The 17,733-nt window shown below is 35.3% G+C and overlaps 1 protein-coding gene across 1 annotated transcript in view; it reads right to left on the reverse strand.

Moving 5' to 3' along the window:
* Positions 1 to 15,899, reverse strand: part of LOC149067708 (eukaryotic initiation factor 4A-I-like) — a 32,347-nt gene extending 16,448 nt beyond the window's left edge. Inside the window, exons 1-5 of the mRNA XM_089252228.1 lie at positions 15,821 to 15,899; positions 7,850 to 7,928; positions 6,930 to 7,062; positions 5,467 to 5,606; positions 1,970 to 2,135 (exon numbers count right to left, since the gene is read on the reverse strand). Of these exons, the coding sequence (XP_089108354.1) occupies positions 1,970 to 2,135; positions 5,467 to 5,606; positions 6,930 to 7,062; positions 7,850 to 7,928; positions 15,821 to 15,843 (541 nt within the window). The 5' untranslated portion in view covers positions 15,844 to 15,899. The remainder of the gene's footprint in view (positions 1 to 1,969; positions 2,136 to 5,466; positions 5,607 to 6,929; positions 7,063 to 7,849; positions 7,929 to 15,820) is intronic.
* Positions 15,900 to 17,733: the final 1,834 nt, after the last annotated feature.

The raw sequence follows: 17,733 nt of genomic DNA on the forward strand, positions 1-17,733 counted from the left end.
AATTTTTATTATCTATGAAATTAAATAAGTATTAAAATTATTTTTCCTATGCTATATTATTGATAATTATGACTAGAGTTCATAGAGGTGTAAAAAACAAAATTCAAGTATTACAGATATGTAGAATCTTTCATTAACGTTATTGGTTTACCTAAATTGTCAGTTTTTTAAAAAGGTTGCAATTTCCCAATTTTCATTCTAAATGCAGTGAAATCAAGATACTCGATATCTTTTACTACGATAAATCTCCACTTACTAAGATAGTTTTAGACTTTTGAAACTGCTACAGAACGATAATTGTTTGTATTTTGCTCAAAATCGTTCTGAATTTAATTTTAACTTTGTCACTTGTTTTCTTTCTTCTGAAGGCACCTGATGACATCAATATTTTGCACTACAAAAAAATCACTGAAAGCTAACGGAAGTTATTGGTATTGCTACTTTCTGTGTAAGACACGAAAGTGCAATGCAATAAACTTCTTTACAGGGGCAATGCATCTTGCCGAATTTTTATAATAAATTAAACAATTACAATTTTTTGCGGAGAATATATACATAAAAGCACATTTTCTGATGGTATTAATGTCGATGCAGAAAAGATAGCACAAATTTGATCACATGTTAGGATAATTTTGCTTCTCGATGTAACGATAATCCCTCTGCAACGATATTTTCCTTGGTCTGCAGAATATTGTTATATCGAGGCTTCACTGTATTAAAAATATTTTCAATTTTGACAAAAGTAACTTTATTCTACTGCTATTCAGGAGAACGTTTTATATTGAAGTTAAACTATTAGTACATTAAATATGAAACTTCAAATGTATAATTATTTGTGAAGCAGCAAACACGAGAAAAAATTCAAAATAATATGCCTATCTCTGTTTAACGTGCGTTGATTTATAAAAGTTAGGTCGATGTTCTCAAAATTTAAGTTTCATAAACAGAAATAAATGACTGCATATATTTTTATGTGCACCTGTCTAAAACAGAAACCGGTCTGGAATGGAAAATAATTTCTCTTGACCTTCCGTTTCATACAGGTTTCACTGTATTTCCCATAAATCAAAGTTTGACTGAAATTGCGAATGGTCATAAAATCATGTAAATCTAAATTAATATAATGCAAGTATGATTGAAAGTACCTTTGTTGTGCAAGTATTCACAGAAAAACTAAAATGGACAAATTCAATTCAATATTCAACAAAAATGATTTCATTAAATGTAAATTATGAATTACATAAATTAATAGTGTTGAGTTCAGAGAAGCTATGGTCAGTTTCGATTATCGGGTCATACATGAACATTTCAGACCACCCTAATCGCATAAATCATTCCATAGAAAAAGTGATTATTTCAAAAACATTGATTCCCAGATTTGTCAACAAACCAGTCAAAATGAAAAACACGCATTTCAGACCAACCACACAGATAGGTCAAAGATCAACCATAAACACATTCAAGATTTTTTGTGTACAATTTATAGAACATAGCATACAATTGAGATGGTTGAAGTCTGAGTGATGTGAGTAGATTAATTCTCATTTCTAGAAAAAGGCACTAGAACTGTTTTCATAGTGCCATGTTATAAAAAATTTTTACCAATCTAATGGCGAGCTATTGAAGCTGAAAATTCATTTTTTCTATCCATAGTTTAGCACCTCTAAATTACATTTCTGGACTCGAGATAAAATTGTTGAAAATATAATGCATTGCTAACTTAAAGCCTCCCAATTGTTTCAAAAATTCATGAGGCTCACAGACATTTTAACTCCAGGTTAATTAACTTCTGAATATTTAGTGAACTGCAGCCATCCCAAATATTGTTATTAAGGATGTTTAACATAGTCATTATGCAAAATGAATATGATAATCAGATTTCTGATTATAATAGTAGTATGTGTATTACATGTAGTATTACATTCCTACATGTAATACATTTTATTACATGTAGGAATTGTTAACTTACTCAGTGCCTTGCGGCTGATCATGTCAAACACACGCCCAGGTGTACCAACTACAACATGAATTCCCATCTCCAGTTTACGTAAATCCTCGCGGACATTTGTACCACCAATGCAAGCATGACACTGGGCACTCATATAATCACCTAAGGCTATAACAACCTTTTGTATCTGCAATACGCATGAACATATAAAAGCTATTAGAAAAAATATATAATAAAACATTCATAAAAAAATAGACAATTTTTTTTCCTTACAGATAGATCATTCCAAAATACTATAGCTCTAAGCCAAAACAGGGTTCCCAGCAAAATCTGCTCGATCATTTCCTTGATCAAAACTCCAGAAGAAAAATACAATTCAGAATCTTAATAGTCCAAATTTCGAATTTTAGTTTTTCGAGTGTTTTTCCCTTCACAGAATCTCCTCCATAAACTCAAGTATTTCACATTTCCTTATATTTTTCTTTTCTCTGACTTCCCCCTCATTTTTCCAGGCCATTAGGAACCCTGTAGAATGCAGTACTACTTCACTCTATAACGTACATTCACATATTTCAAATTTAAAAGGGGTCTGTCCAGGTTTGTTTTCCAGACCTTTTCATAAAATTCGGAATCTTAGGCTGGGATTACACTATAGAAGTTTTATAAAAGTGCTTTTATAATACTTGAAAAATACAACCAATAAACTAATAAAAATAAGGAATATTTTCACAAAAACAGGACCCTACAAAAAATGTCTGGACAGACCTGTTTAATTAGAACCACAGTTCCATTATAACATCAAAACCAAGATGAAGCTAGTTATATTGTTTTTTTCTGTCTCTGGACATGGGCAATGTAACAAGGGTTACTATATTGAAATTATTTTGATAAAAAAAACTGTGATTCATTGACAGTCTACAAGAAAAAATCATTTCAGACACTCAGTCATTAAAAATAATTATTCTACACAGCTATCAACTAATAAAAATTCACACACAGCACTTTATCCAAATACAAATATCACAATAGGCAAAACGCCTAACGAGGTGGCTGAGAAAACGATGGCCCATACAAATATGAATGTAATACATGTTACGGTAAAACTTAGGATTTGTCGAAAGACCTAGGTTTTACCAAGGCGAGTTGATAAAAGCCCAAAATGCTTGGTTAATGAATCATTATGAATTTATCAGTTTCCAATGCTATATTAGGTTCCTAGCTATGTTAGTAATTTATGAATTCATATTCTACAAACAATAAAAGTCTGCTTTTAATTTTTATAATTATATTAAATAATTATAAAAATTGATTAATAAGCATCATTGAATAATGTGCCTTTTACTGCTAAAGTAAATTAATGATATACAGTAGTGCCAACTTTTGGAATCTAGAAATCCGGAGATTCTCCCAAAGGGGGTACCCCCCCCCCCCCTGCACAGAATATAATTCCACGTCCGTCTTTTCCACGCAGAATGGAGAAATCATATCTACATATGCTGTTCATGAAACATAAGTTTCCTTTCGCGGATGCTATCAGTGATTGATAATCCCGGATATATGAGCTCTTGAAAGCTTTATATTTAGCTTTATATAGCTTAAAGTTTTATATTTTGTTTCTGAAGACAAACTTTAAAATACAAAGCTGTGACGAAAAAACTTGTGTTTACCCGCACGGCTGTTAATGGAATACAATAACGATTATACAGGAATTTCGGCAACCAAGATCATGCCACCCTGATAAATGATTGCAGGTAAACGCTACGTAAACAAAGTCACATCTTTGCCAGTTGCTTAATTGCGGTCACCAAGACTTTTTTACGGCTGCTCGATGGGAATGATCACGGCTGTCCTCTATGGGTGTTTTCCCTAACGACGAAGGCAGTAATTGACGTCATGACTACGTGAAAACTCGCGTAAAATTTTCTGCAAAAATCCGGAGAAATTTTAACAAATCGGGACAGCGGAAGGAAGTATGAAAAATCCAAAGTCTCCCGCCTAAATCCGGAGAGTTGACAGGTCTGGATATATAACTAATGATTTCTTAAATAGCATCAGAAAATAATTTAATAGTGATTAATTCATTTGATTAATTAGTAATTATCAAATAATTATAAATTAAAATATAAGTGATAGGAGGGGCTAATAAATTTATGATGGTTAATTGATTCATTTAAAACAGGCTTGGACTGGTAAATGTCAGAAATGAAAACATTTATAAGCGCATTTCAGGCTTTAACCATAACATATCTAAAATACAGCAACCCAATTGAAAATAAAGTAAAAGCTAAGGACTATAATACATAAAATATAATACAATGGCCATAAAAAATATTTACATAGGTGCCAATTCTCACGGACTTGAAAAATCTGTAGTTTATCACGTGATGACACATTCTGCATCAAAGAAAACATGCAAAATAAAGGGAAAAACTTTTTTTTTTGAAATTTCAATGGGTGACCATGTCATTTTTTCGGGATGCATTTTTACTGTTCTAATTTTTTTTAGCTATAATTAGCCACTTAGCTTGCTATGTGTATCATATTTGGCGGCAACTACTGATTTTTCGTACTTGAAATCATGATTTCCCCCATATTTTCCCTGACAAAACGGGGTCGGCCTAAAATTGCAAGGACTGAAAGAGCATTTTCTTTTTAGGGATTTTCCATTCAAACTAAGCTCAATTTGAAAACTTTTAGGGATTTTTCTATGAAGATACAAAAAATTGGAAGAATTTGATTTACGACCAGATTTTAATATAAGGCGAAAAAATCTGAAGGGTTCCTGGTAAATCGAAATCATTGGCACCTATGTATTTATGGTTGTCCTAAAACAGTGTAGGATCCATTTAATATTAATGAAAAGTCACAGCATTGTTTTGTCAAACTTCAAACAAATGTGAACAACAAAATATACAGGGTGGGTAAAAACTTTAAAAATTCATAAAACCGGAAAAATAACCAAAATAAAAAACGGTTTGCAGGGTTAACATCACTTGGTCACAGGAATTTTTAAGACAAAAAAAACTAAAGCAGCAGCCGATAGGTGGCACTGACATACACAAGTCAAAGATACACAAATAACGAACATGCCCCCCAAATCTCTTATTACAGCGGTATGTGTCGCATATGACCACCACCACAGGGGATAACACATTGCAGGCGTCACAAATCCAGCAATGGCAGTACAGTAGGTCCACATACATGGTTTACAACAGTGAATTGGTTGTGGATTAGGAACACAAGTTCTTAAACCACCTCATTTGCATATTTGCACCGAACTCGCTTGTACCAACGCTACCTGTCGGGACATTTTTTTGGAGTTAGTTTTTCGCCTGTCTCAAAAAAATTTACATTACCTAGCGATGCTAATCCTGCAGTTTTTTTATTTCGGTTATTTTTCCGGTTTTTATTCATTTATAATGTATCTACAGACTTTTTGCCCACCCTGTATTTAAAAAAAAAAATAGAAACGTGACATGTTTTTATGTTGCTGCAACAAACTCTACAATGAAGTATACCTGCTGAGCTAATTCTCTAGTCGGCGCTAATATAAGGGATTGGCACTCTCTGAGACTAGTGTCTATCTGCTGTAAAATTGCTATTGAAAATGTGGCCGTTTTTCCAGTTCCAGATTGGGCTTGAGCTATAACATCTCTACCTATAGAGGAGAGAGAACAAACCAAATTTAAAAGGGAGGAAAAAAATGGGAAAAATGTCCAATAGACTATAGCTAAGAACTTTTTTCCAAACTTCAAATGCAAAGCGTGAAAATCACTGCAAAAGAAATTTACTGCTTTCAACAAAGGTATTAGTTTTATACTTCTTTAATAAAACACCCATCACTAACATCTTTCATTTTACTGCACATGCGTCTTGTATCACCCCTCTGGGGGGATTTCTAATGAAGTGGTGCATGCCAAAAAACATGCATGTATATTTATTACCTGAATTATGCTGTTTTTTGCGTTCTATTGATGCTGCTATGTTAGAAGTGGAAGCGACCCTGCACCAGATCACATATTTGGTTCCGAATTAAAAATCTTCACGTAATGAAGTCTGACACGTTTGTGTGGGAAAGAAGGCCATCGCGTATGCCAGAACCATTGTCTTTCATTTGAGAATTTTTAGTTTTGTAACAAAATTCAGAACCCTTTTTGAGTTATTTATCAAATCTGCGAACTGTCATGCACAATACCACACAGGTGCCAAAATACGAAAAAATTTCAATTTTTATTCTAAACATAACTTTGCCTATGCATTTACGATTTTCTACAGCACTTACACTTCAAAACCGCATGACATATACAGATGTGGCACTTGTCCCGAAACCTGTGTGTTGCAGGGTTTAAGCTGGATAAAAAATTCCTTTCGCAAAAAAGGGAGGAGGAAGCTTTAGCAAAATGCTACAATGCTAAGGGGCCATTCAAGTATTATGTCAGCAGATTTTTTCAGCCATTTTTGATCCCTCCCCCATGCCAGCAAAACACTGACCCTCTCCACCCCTTGTCAGCAAAATTTCTTCAGCAGCTTAGAATATTTCATATCTTCAAAAAGGATGGTTGATGACATAAGCAACCTTCAAACCCCTCCCCCCTTGTCATCAAATCCGGAACCCCCCCCCCCCGATCCTGACTAATAATACTTGAATGACTCCTAATGTAATGATTGATGGTTGGATGTCTACTCGCTGCATATCTCCTGTACGCATTTTTGCAAAAGTGGCAACTACTTTTATCGCATTCTACGGTTTTTGCATTTTTCGCAAAATGCGACCGTAGCTTAAACCCTGGTGTGTTAAGTTTTGGGAAAATAAAAGAATTGAATAATTTTACAATTGCAAGAGAAAACACACAGAAATCAGGAAAGAACATGAATCAACAGCAATTAGACTAGGACAAAAAAAAAAAAAAAAAAAAAAAAAATAATAATAATAGAGAAACAAATAATCAGTGTTTCAGACAAAACTGCTGCACATATTTACCTTTCACACAAGGAATAATTGCCCTCTGTTGAATAGCCGAGGGTTTTTCAAAACCATAGGCATATATACCACGGAGAAGATCTTCTCGAAGCTGCATATTATCGAAGTTGTCAACAACTTCTTCCCAATTACTCTGCACATTGAAAAAAAAAAAAAAAATCACAAGACATTATCGTAAATCAGAGAGAATGAAATTGCTAAGTAAAATACAAACAAAAACTTAATTTGGCTATCCAATAAGGGAACCACACATGATCACAAAGTGCACCAAAGCAGAATATGCCGAAATCTGTGACACGTGTTGCAGAACAATCAGGAAGAATTTTTAAAAAAGTGTAGAAAACACTATTGTGGGAACATTTACAGTAGAACATTTCCAGTTAGCCGAGGGCTTGTTGCAGAACAATGCAAAACATTCTAATTTGGGAAGTGATGTTTCATTTTCATTAAGTCAAAAAAATCTCCAATGACTGATTTACACTTGTTTCACTTTTATATACTAAGCGGTCTTCCGTTATACTACACTACTACTGTTATAATAAACAGTAGGGTTCTGGTGTTGTGAAAATTTTGTGGGAAGAAAAATAACCACAAAAGAAATTAAATGCCAAATTTTTATGGCTTCATTGATCTGTATTTTACTGAGGGTTCTTTTTTCGGACTCTTTTGCGAAGGGTCTGGAAAACAGACCTTAATTTCAGCTGGGCAGACCCTGACAATGCCAAGCAGTATGCAAGAAAAAAATATCAAACTATAGCCAATAAATGTTTCAAGAAACTCGCGTGGCAGAGTTTCTCAAATTGCGCTGTGACAAAAGATCCCCGAAGGAATTTGTTGAACTACTTTAGGGGGAAGCTGGAGAAAAAAATTCGAGAACGCCAGCTATGTTCAGAATCAGACTAAAAAGAAAACATTGTTACCTCAATGATGCCATCTGGATCCATTCCAGGAGGTCCATCGTATTCTTTCTCAGAGTTTCGGTCCCTGTCAGGACCATTTCTAGAGAGAGAAGAAAAAAATGATTGTAATGGAAAGTGACAAAAAATAAATACATAAATTCTGTACGCTCAATATTCTGATTGAAATCACTAGATTATCAATCACTTGAACATCAAACATTCGATTGTGTCACCCATGTGTATACCTATCTGCCTGATTTATCAGATACAGAAGGAAAGTCATGGGTCAATTACCAATTACGATTCTAAACCATATTGAAATGATTCCAGCATGTATATAAACATGTACCAAATTTTAAGGCAGATTACCTCACATTATTCTCTGAATAAGATATGTTAGGACTAGAGATGGGACAAATATTTGGCTGCTATTCAAATCTTTTGCCGAATATTCGGTTCAATCAAATAATGCTTAGGTAAGCACAGGGCTCCCACTCAAAAAAAATAAGAAAAAGTAAGAAAACGGAGGACTAAAAAATAAGATGGGAAGGGTAACCCCCCTTAGACAACATAATCATAGCATAATGGGGAAAAAAATCCCTAAACTTTTTTTTTTCCTAGCACTATTTCAGTTTCCTATAAGATTGACTCAAGCCTAAACAAAATGACAAATGACGGTTACAAAACCGATTTTTGGCTAAAACAGTGCACTAGCAACCACAGATAATTCTTTGCTGTTGTGTCTTCTCATATCACATAGTTTTACTGCGTTGTTCATTTTTAAAATTTTACTGTTCAATGCCAGTGTAATCATTTTTGACAAATGCAGGGGTGGGAAGTGACTAAGTCCATTTCGGAGCAGTCTTGGAGCAGCAAAATTCAGGATTCAGAGCAGTTTTGGAACAGCAAATTCAGGATTTGGAGCAGCAAAATATGGGATTCGGAGCAGATATTTATAAATTGGAGCAGTGAAATTAGCAAGAATATTTTCATTAACCCTCAACCCTTTTCAAAATAAAACTGCACTGTCTTTTGTTATCAAATATCTTTTCGTCAGCTTGATTTTTGTTTTTGGTGTTTTAGGCTTTTGACACCTTGTTTGAAAGAGCAGCTATCATAAAATTTTTTGCGCCCGTCTATTTAGGATGATTTTTGCTACAGGCTATTTGCTGCCTGGAACAGCAGCACTTCAAATGAGCTAAAAAAATTTTATAAGTTTTTAATTTTTTTATACTTGGAAAGAAATTGTTGCAAAATGGGAGAGAATTTCGGAAGAATCAACTCGATGTTTGGCGATTCAGCACTCATTATCTGGCGAGACTAGCGATTTAACGATCGTTTTTCGGCAACATTGGTGATATTCGGCAAAATTTCTAAACTAACATTCGTAATTCGGCGGACATGCACTTTTTACTCCCGGAATGAAAATTTTTTTTCACGAAACATCGGGATTTAGCACAATGACAATCGACTACAGTAATCTCTGCTGCTTCCAGTGACGACTTTTTTTTTTTAAACGGAAACACTCGAATTTGCACTTTAAAGCTAAAAGGCATTGCAAACCATCTTCGGTTCCACGATCACAGACAATATCTGGGTTTCGCGATGGAAAGCCCGATCAGGGGCCGATAGTTTAAGTATAGTGGAATAAAACACGCTCATCTCGTAAAGAAACGTTCCGTGGCTAGCAGGAAAAAAATTTTTTTTGGCGTCCTTTCCGAAATTCCGGGCATACTGCAGCAAAATTTGCTATTTGACGCAGAAAAATGCGAAAATATGCTATTGGAGCAGGATGGCGCAAGATATTAGTTTTGGCGCAGTGCAACGCAGAGTTCCCACCCCTGCAAATGAAACACTTCCATTTCTAGCTCTTTGCTAAGCACATTGTAAATATTGTTTATGCCTCTTCGTGCCTTAAAAATACAGAAGACAACTGAATGCTATTGGGGCATCAGAATCACCAAACCTAGAATAGGCCTATGTATCCAACTGCTTTGAAATGCAAACTGTTGTTTCACCTATTTGTACCATAATTTTGAATGATGAAAGTTACTGTCCCAGACCACGAAGTAATAAATACAAAATTATTTTTCCATCCAGACAGAACTTTGTAATGGCTACTATACTTGTTGAACCCTCAAACTAAGAAAATGAAAAATTAATCAAATGGTCCACATACCCCGCCCCCCTCTAAATAACCTTAAAAATGATACAATTTCTGTTTTGGCAGAATCATTAATTGCATTCTCCAACATTTGTGATATTTGGCAATATATCAATAACTTCCTGCTCAATTACACAAATTTTGTCGATAGGATGTTAAAAAAGTAGGAAAAGCAGGACGAGTAGGAGCCATGCATTTAGCCGAATATCTGTGTATAAATCTAAGTACAAACTAATTTTAAAAAATTATGTTGATTGGAATTATTTCCCATAAATTTAAAAGTTAATGATTATATTTTATAATGTACTAGCTCTAATACCTGGCGCTGTCCCGGTTTTCTTCAACGAGGCTTTTTGGATCACATGATATCACCCTCTTTCTTTGAGGAACATACAAACGATGTCTTAAGTTAATCAATATGGGGGAGGGGGAGGAGTCTTCCATCGCGACTCATGAAACACACAAATCGAAATTTAAAGAAACGTAGAAATAAAAAATTTTCCCCTTTTTAAGAGACGCTAGGTATTTCAATTCCCCCCTTGAATTTCAAGTTATCCATCTGCCTGTTTCAGCTTCCAAAAATACTTAATTAGTTTTCTCTCTCTGTGGAATTTTTCTGATGTACTTTATGGACCGATAATTAATTTTAAAACATCCTAAACTATATGAATTGATGCAGTTGAATATTACAAAACAATACAGACATATTAATTTTCATACTTGAGAAGATGTGAATAAAAAGTTGAAATAAATGTTATTACATGGATAGCCAACTCAAAAGTAGGTCCCGGATAATTACATAGCTGCCAACTTTTGAAAATGAAAATTCGGGAGATTTTCGCGCAAACCCGTATTTTATGCTAAAACCACTCCCTAATAAATACAATAGGGATTTTTCCAAATAAAATAGAGATTTTCCAATAGGGAATAAAATCCCTACTGAAGTCAAATTAAAATAAGGATTTTACACACATGGAAGTTAAACCCTTGGGAATAAAATTCCTACACAAAAAAACAAGTGAAATTGGAGGCCAAAACTTCAATGATGTAAAAATAAATATTGTGTTCAATCAGAAACGCCGTGAACAAACATTCTGCGCGAATGACCCCAAAATCATCGGCAGATGAAGGAAAACACCGTCAATTTTTGAAGAACACTGACTTTTTGTGACACTTGCTTGATGTTTTTTTTTCATTTCACGAGTGATGATGGCAGTCTTTCCATGACCAATGTTTATGTCCGTAACACAACTTGTACAAAAAAGGAAAAAACGGCCCTCGTCTGGAACGTTTGACGAAAGGAAATTCATCGGAATAAGTATCTTTAAAATTGATTAAATATGTTTTTGCTTATCATTATTCATGCTTTGTTATATCGCACGTACGTAACTTAAAAGAAATTTTGACCATATGCGCGTCACTAGAATCTTCAATTATTATCCAGGACTATTGGCTACTAAGCCATTTCCCTGCACGATAAGACAAACAACTTTCTTGTTACCATCAGAGGGTTTGTAAAACTTCCTTAAAAAGGGAATTTCCCCATTTACGACGTGTGACGTCATTTCGAAAGGGAAAAAAAAAGAGGCTTCATGCCCCACAAGAAATTCCTTAGGGATTGTTTTCATAAGCGGGGATTTTTTTTTTAATGAAGTAGGGAATTTTTAGGGACAATTAGGGATTTTTATAATTTTCATAAAAATTCGGGAGATTTGTGAACTTTTCGGGAGGTTGAGCGATGAAGCTAAAATTCGGGAGACTTGGCAGCTATGTAATTACATCATATTTAATCTCTTGGGCTTCGTATATCTCTAAGCGAATTCAATACAATTTTTAAAATTATTGATGTGGCGGAAAACCCCCACTAAATTTCCGCATTTCTACAGTAGAATCGGCAATTTCAACACCGATTTCTATGGGGATCATCCTTTGTCTGACCCTAAAGTAATGCTGATGATTCTGACGTCTATTCAAAAAAGGTCGTTATTGAAAAGATTGAAAAAGTGGAAACCATTATAAAGGCATAAACTCTTATACATATACTTGCAGTGTTAAAGACGTAAACCAGTGCAAAGGCATATACCCGTTTGAAACGCATTGCTCGGGAACCGCAGTAACCAAAGTAAATGTTCTTGAAGTGATTGTTGAGACCTGACAGTTTTGCTCTGCTCTGACAAAATTTTATAGTGGCCTATCATTCAAGTCTGGTCCCATTTTGTATATGCGACGATCGATCTAAAATTGTAGATTTATACAGAGAACATATACAGAAAATCAATTTTATATATATTCCTTCCTATGGGAGGAAAGAAAGCTACCATCAGGGTGAATTTCTAGGACAGGGAAATTACACAAGTTCGTCAACTGAAGGACGTACCTAGACAAGAAACTTATTAAGCCACTGAAAGAGGAAAAATAAGCAAATAAGAAGTAAATTTTATGATGCATTAGTATCATCGAGAGTATAAATAATGGTTGACATTTTCTTGTTTAAAAGTAAAAGTGTGACAAGTGTTTGAAAAATTGGTTCTTTAAGTAATTTTAAAATACAATACAACAGAACTTGGTTAATTCAAACTTAATTCAAATTTTGGATAATTAAAACTTAATTCCCTCGAGCTTTGTCTAATTTAATGTTAAAATTTCTTGTTTAATTTGAATGTTTTGGATAATTCAAAGTTGGTTAATATTGTTTAACCAACTTTAATATATGTTTAACCAACTTTATCAATTAAATTATTGTTTGGATAATTCAAAACAATGATTTTTGTGTCAGCAAATTTAATTTGGAAAAATTCCCTAGACTTTGTTTTATTTCACAACGTTTTAAAACAAATTTTCAAAGTAAAAGTTTGAATTTATTCTTTTCTATACTGTTTTTCTCCATTCTTTCTATGATAATTTAATGCCCATCAGAGATGCCGCCTGTACTCTAATTTACCTGGGTTCTTTTTAAGTGAGAAAGTGGACCCCTCTCGAAAAACATTTCACCAGTATCTCTGAATTTTTTCCAACATGGCCCAGATCCTTGATCACTTGCTCTTTGCTGAGAGAGAGGCAGGCCATGCTGTGTAGGAAAGGAGGAGGTATCTCCGTGAATTAAATAACATCAGTCTATTTAAGATGATTTTTGCTTACTGAGGGCACTACTTGTCTGAAACAGCCCACTTCAAATGAGCTGTAAGTTTTCATTTTTTTTTTAATACTCGAAAAGAAATTGTTACAAAATAGGAGAGAATTTCGGAAGAATCAACAATGTTTAGCGATTCAGCACTTATTATTTGGAGAGATTGGGAATTAAACACTCTTATTTGGCAACATTGGTGATTTAACGTTCATTAATCGCATGGGTGAAGATACAGAGGGGGGAATTTCCCCCCAGTGTCAAAGGCGGAGTCGACTGATCTAATGTATATGTGAATATATGAATTGACATCATTGTGCCCCTCCCCAGACTTAAGTTAATCTCTGCCTATGGTTATTCTGCAAAGTTTCTAAATTAGTATTCGTAATTCAGCGGACATGCTCTTTTTTATTACCTGGGTTTCGCAATGGAAAGCCCGATGAGGGGCCGATAATTTGAATAAGGTGATAATTTAAGTACAGTGGAATAAAACGCTTTTCTCGGAAAAAATTGTTTTGCCACAAGCAAGAACAAGTTGTTAGTACCCTTTCCAAAATTTCAGGCATACTGAAGCAAAATTTACTATTTGGCGCAGAAAAATTAACTATTGGAGAAGAATGGTGCAAGATGTTAATTTTGGCACAGTGCAGCGAAATTGACGCAGACTTCCTACCCCTGATATTTACATTGTAGGTCTGTGTGATTATTTTGCAGCAATGAGTTTTTTTTTCTCAAAGGAATAGCCAACTCGAAATCGGAAAGCCCCAGAAAACCATATTTTTTTGCCAATTACCACTGCGCAATCATAGGTCCAGATTTTCACTCAATGGATAATCTGGGGGGGGGGGGGGTGTTTATGGGACTCGTGAACCTATCTCCCCAAGATCAAAATTTTTTGTAGAAAATAAAATTGTGAATAAAAACATTTTTATAGGAAATACATTCTTATACTATGTTAATTTAAAATTCTTTTTTCAGTGATAGTGCACCACAATTTCTATGGAACTCTTGGATATTAATCCTTTACAATTAAAATAAAACGTTTATTAGATCACAGATCAGTTGCTGTGAAAAACTGAATTGGGAAATAGTGATTTAGATAAGATATAAGTGATCAAGGCTGGACAAATCACAAAAAAAACTAGGTCCCACCCCCCAAGAAATTTTTTACCAGAAGAAAGTTCGGTAGATTATGCTGTTATGAATTCCAAACATTTTGTCCTGCTCTCAGCTTGCAATTTTGTAATTACACAAAGAAAATTACAGGTGCCGATACCTATTTTTTTTTAATTGCCATGGGGACCTACATACACACCCAGAGATACCATTGACGTGCTATAACGCATCAAATACCCAGAATTTCGGAAAAGGACGCATAAAATTTTTGTTCACACGCTTTTTCCCAATTCTAAAAAGAAAAAAGCAGAGAGACACCTCCAACTTTTCCCTCTTTTTTATAGAAAGGGATAGAACATCCATATTTGTTATGGGCATCTTTTTCTCAGACACCTCGTCGGGCATTTCGCCTGTAGTGGCATTGTATTTGAAGTTAGTTTGTGTGTAGTACTGCCATGAATTTTTCTATCTATGAGTTAGGTGCAATGATAGAATAATTGTACCATTGCACGGCTGTTTAACAGAGAGACATTGCCTTGCATTCACGCCTTGAATTTGGGACCCACCAAAAACCAACTTTAACCCAGCCGCCACTATGACTATCACAGCGGCTGTTTCAGCTGAACTGAAAGTTTTGGCGACGAAAAGGTAAACTATACACTAGGGGAATAACCACCACCAGGAATGGCCAAATCCCAGGTCCCCATGGCAACTAAAAAAATTGGTATCGGCACCTGTAATTTTCTTTGAGTAATTACTAAATTGCAGGCTGAGAACAGCACAAAGTGTTCGAAATTCATAACAGCATAATCTGCCGAATTCTCTTTGGGTAAAAAATTCCTTTGGGAGCCGTTTTTTATTGCAATTTGTCCAGCCTTGACCATCACTTGTATTTTATCTAAATCACTATTTTCCATTTCAGTTATTTATGATCACTGATATGTGATCTAATAAACGTTCCATATTAATTGTAAAGGATTAATATCTAAGAGTTTATATAGTTCCATTTTCCCCCCATATACTTTACATTCAATATGGGACTTCGATCACAGTGATTACGGAGAGCTTTCAAATTTGAAACAGTGATCACTACACGTTGTATTGATTCGGGTAGATAGTTATTCGGGTAGATAGACATCACGTTGCAAATTATCATAAAATAATTCTTATCAATTATCAACTCACCACTTTACTTTTTGTTACACATTGATGACTCACCACATCAATATAATTATAATTTGATAATACACGCGATTATAATTCGCGAAATAAAAGCGAAATGGACCAATTATAACATCATTTCACGTAATCGGGACATTAAAAGGATATTATAAGCCTATAATTGTTAATACGCGACGCCGGACACGTGCTGCGCCAACAAAAGACACGGTGGCGGCCATTTCTTTTTTTTTTTTTCTCCCTCCACCAACCCCTTAATGAAAATGCCGTCACGATTAATCGCAGACGACATAGGATTAATTCATCGGCTAACGAATCATTTAATCGAAAGCCATAATTATGACATTGATTTTTACATCGAATGTTATTTCATAATTAATTAACTAATTAGATAGAAAGATCATATTACCTAGATTCGCCGAAAGCGGACATGCCGATGAGAAAAAAATGTGGTTAAGAGAGCGGTTATGATACGGTTAGTGGTGTCCAAAGGGGGGGGGGGGGAAATGGAGATATAAAACCGTGTGAATCAAAAACATCCGAGTATTCTTTCAAAATTTTCGACATGTGAATTTTATTGCGTATTAAGAGCAAAATAATTATATTTCCTCATAAAAATTAGTTTTTTTTACAATTTTTAATGAAGTGTATACGTTTAGTATATCTCGTGAAGTTTGTTAAAGGGCAGGCACTATAGCAATTATACGTTATCGGAGTTTGAGTGATTGACCATACGTCCTACATTCTAGTACTTGTAATGGAGACTGTTGTTTTCTTTTTTTTCTAAGTCGAATCCCGTTTTGTCGAATACTATTACAGCCAAGGCCGTAGGGAGGGGGAAAGGACTTGGGGGTCTGGTTTCCCCCCCCCCATCTCCGAAAGATCAAAAAATGACCGAAAAAAGGGAAAAAGATGACCAAATCTATTGTTCTATCACTTTGGTCCCCCTCCCCGAAATGAAAGTGGTCCCCCTCTGAACGAAATTTCTGGCAACGGGCCTGGTTACAGCGGAAATCTCGTTTTAGCGAACACTTTCTTAATTTCCCCCCCAGATGAGTTTTCATAGGAACAACGGTAAAAAACGGAATTTCGTTATAACGAAGTGATTTCTCTGGTCTCTTGAAGTTCATTATCACGGGATTCTACTGTATGTTATTTTTCAACTTAGCTTTTTTTATTCGTATCCCCTCTTTGAATTGTGTATCGAGATCATGGGTGCACGATAAATAATTTGCACCTAGTACCGCAACTAGATGCAGGGCCGTAGCATTCGTTATTGCGCCCTGGGGCAAACATTTTCTTGGGGGCTCCTTAAAAGGGAAAAATTATGAAAAATTAATGTACATTAATTAATGTACATGCCCCCCCCCCCCCCATCGTGCTCGGGGACCCGGTTGCCCCAGCTTAGTTACAACCCTGACTAGATGCTTGGTCAGCCAGGACAAGCAAGCATTTTGTCAACCCTTGTAATGTCGAAGGTGACTTTAAAGCAGTGGTTCTCTTCAACCTTCCAGACATTACGGGCCAAAAAAATATTTCCATGAAGCGGGAAAGCCAAAAATATTCATACTATGGTATCTAGAGCTGTCTTAACAGGTGGGGGCCCCAGGGCTTCGAGTCAAACAAAGGCCCTATACAGGGCCGATGCGAGGAATGAGGTGGCCGCCTAGGGTGGAATGTGTACAGGGATGTAATTTTTTTGAAAGATTTTTGTTATGACGGTATTTTCTTTATTGTGCTGATTTGTACACATCGAAATCGTTTTGAGCGGGGAGCGCGAGTGCATAAATAAGTGCAAGTAAATGCAATACTTTTGAAATGTCATCAAACTCTTTTGCTATTCAATGCTTAATTTATCTCAATACCCTCCTTTCTTGCTCTTCCAAAAAATGCCGCTTTCTTTAAGTATCTACAGATAGGCCGGAGTTTGTAATAACTGCATTATCATCCGGGATAAATTGATTTCAAGCTCAAAATAAAGTGTTAGAGGTCCCATAGGTCAATTCCAGGGCTACCATCACCAAATGCGAAGCCCGAAGAGAAAATTATCTGTGGGGCTCCTTCGAGTTGTGAATAATTCTCGTTTATTTGATGTATTATTTGGAGACTATCGTTTCCATATTTGAAACATAGCTACATTCTTCTGTTGCTGCAAAAACATTATATTTATAAGGGGACGTCGCGTCGGAGGTGCGTCTCTTTTCCGTGAGGTGGCGGAATACCCCCAGACTCTTGATATTGGAGGGGTGTCCAATTTATACACGAAACTACGGAACTTAACGAAGAAGCCTTTATTTCGAAGCACACTCAAAACAGACAACC

Source organism: Pholcus phalangioides, unplaced genomic scaffold (assembly GCF_987345545.1).
Source record: "Pholcus phalangioides strain wild (caught in Gottingen) unplaced genomic scaffold, Ppha-v1.0 ptg000028l_1, whole genome shotgun sequence".
Classification (NCBI taxonomy): domain Eukaryota; kingdom Metazoa; phylum Arthropoda; class Arachnida; order Araneae; family Pholcidae; genus Pholcus; species Pholcus phalangioides.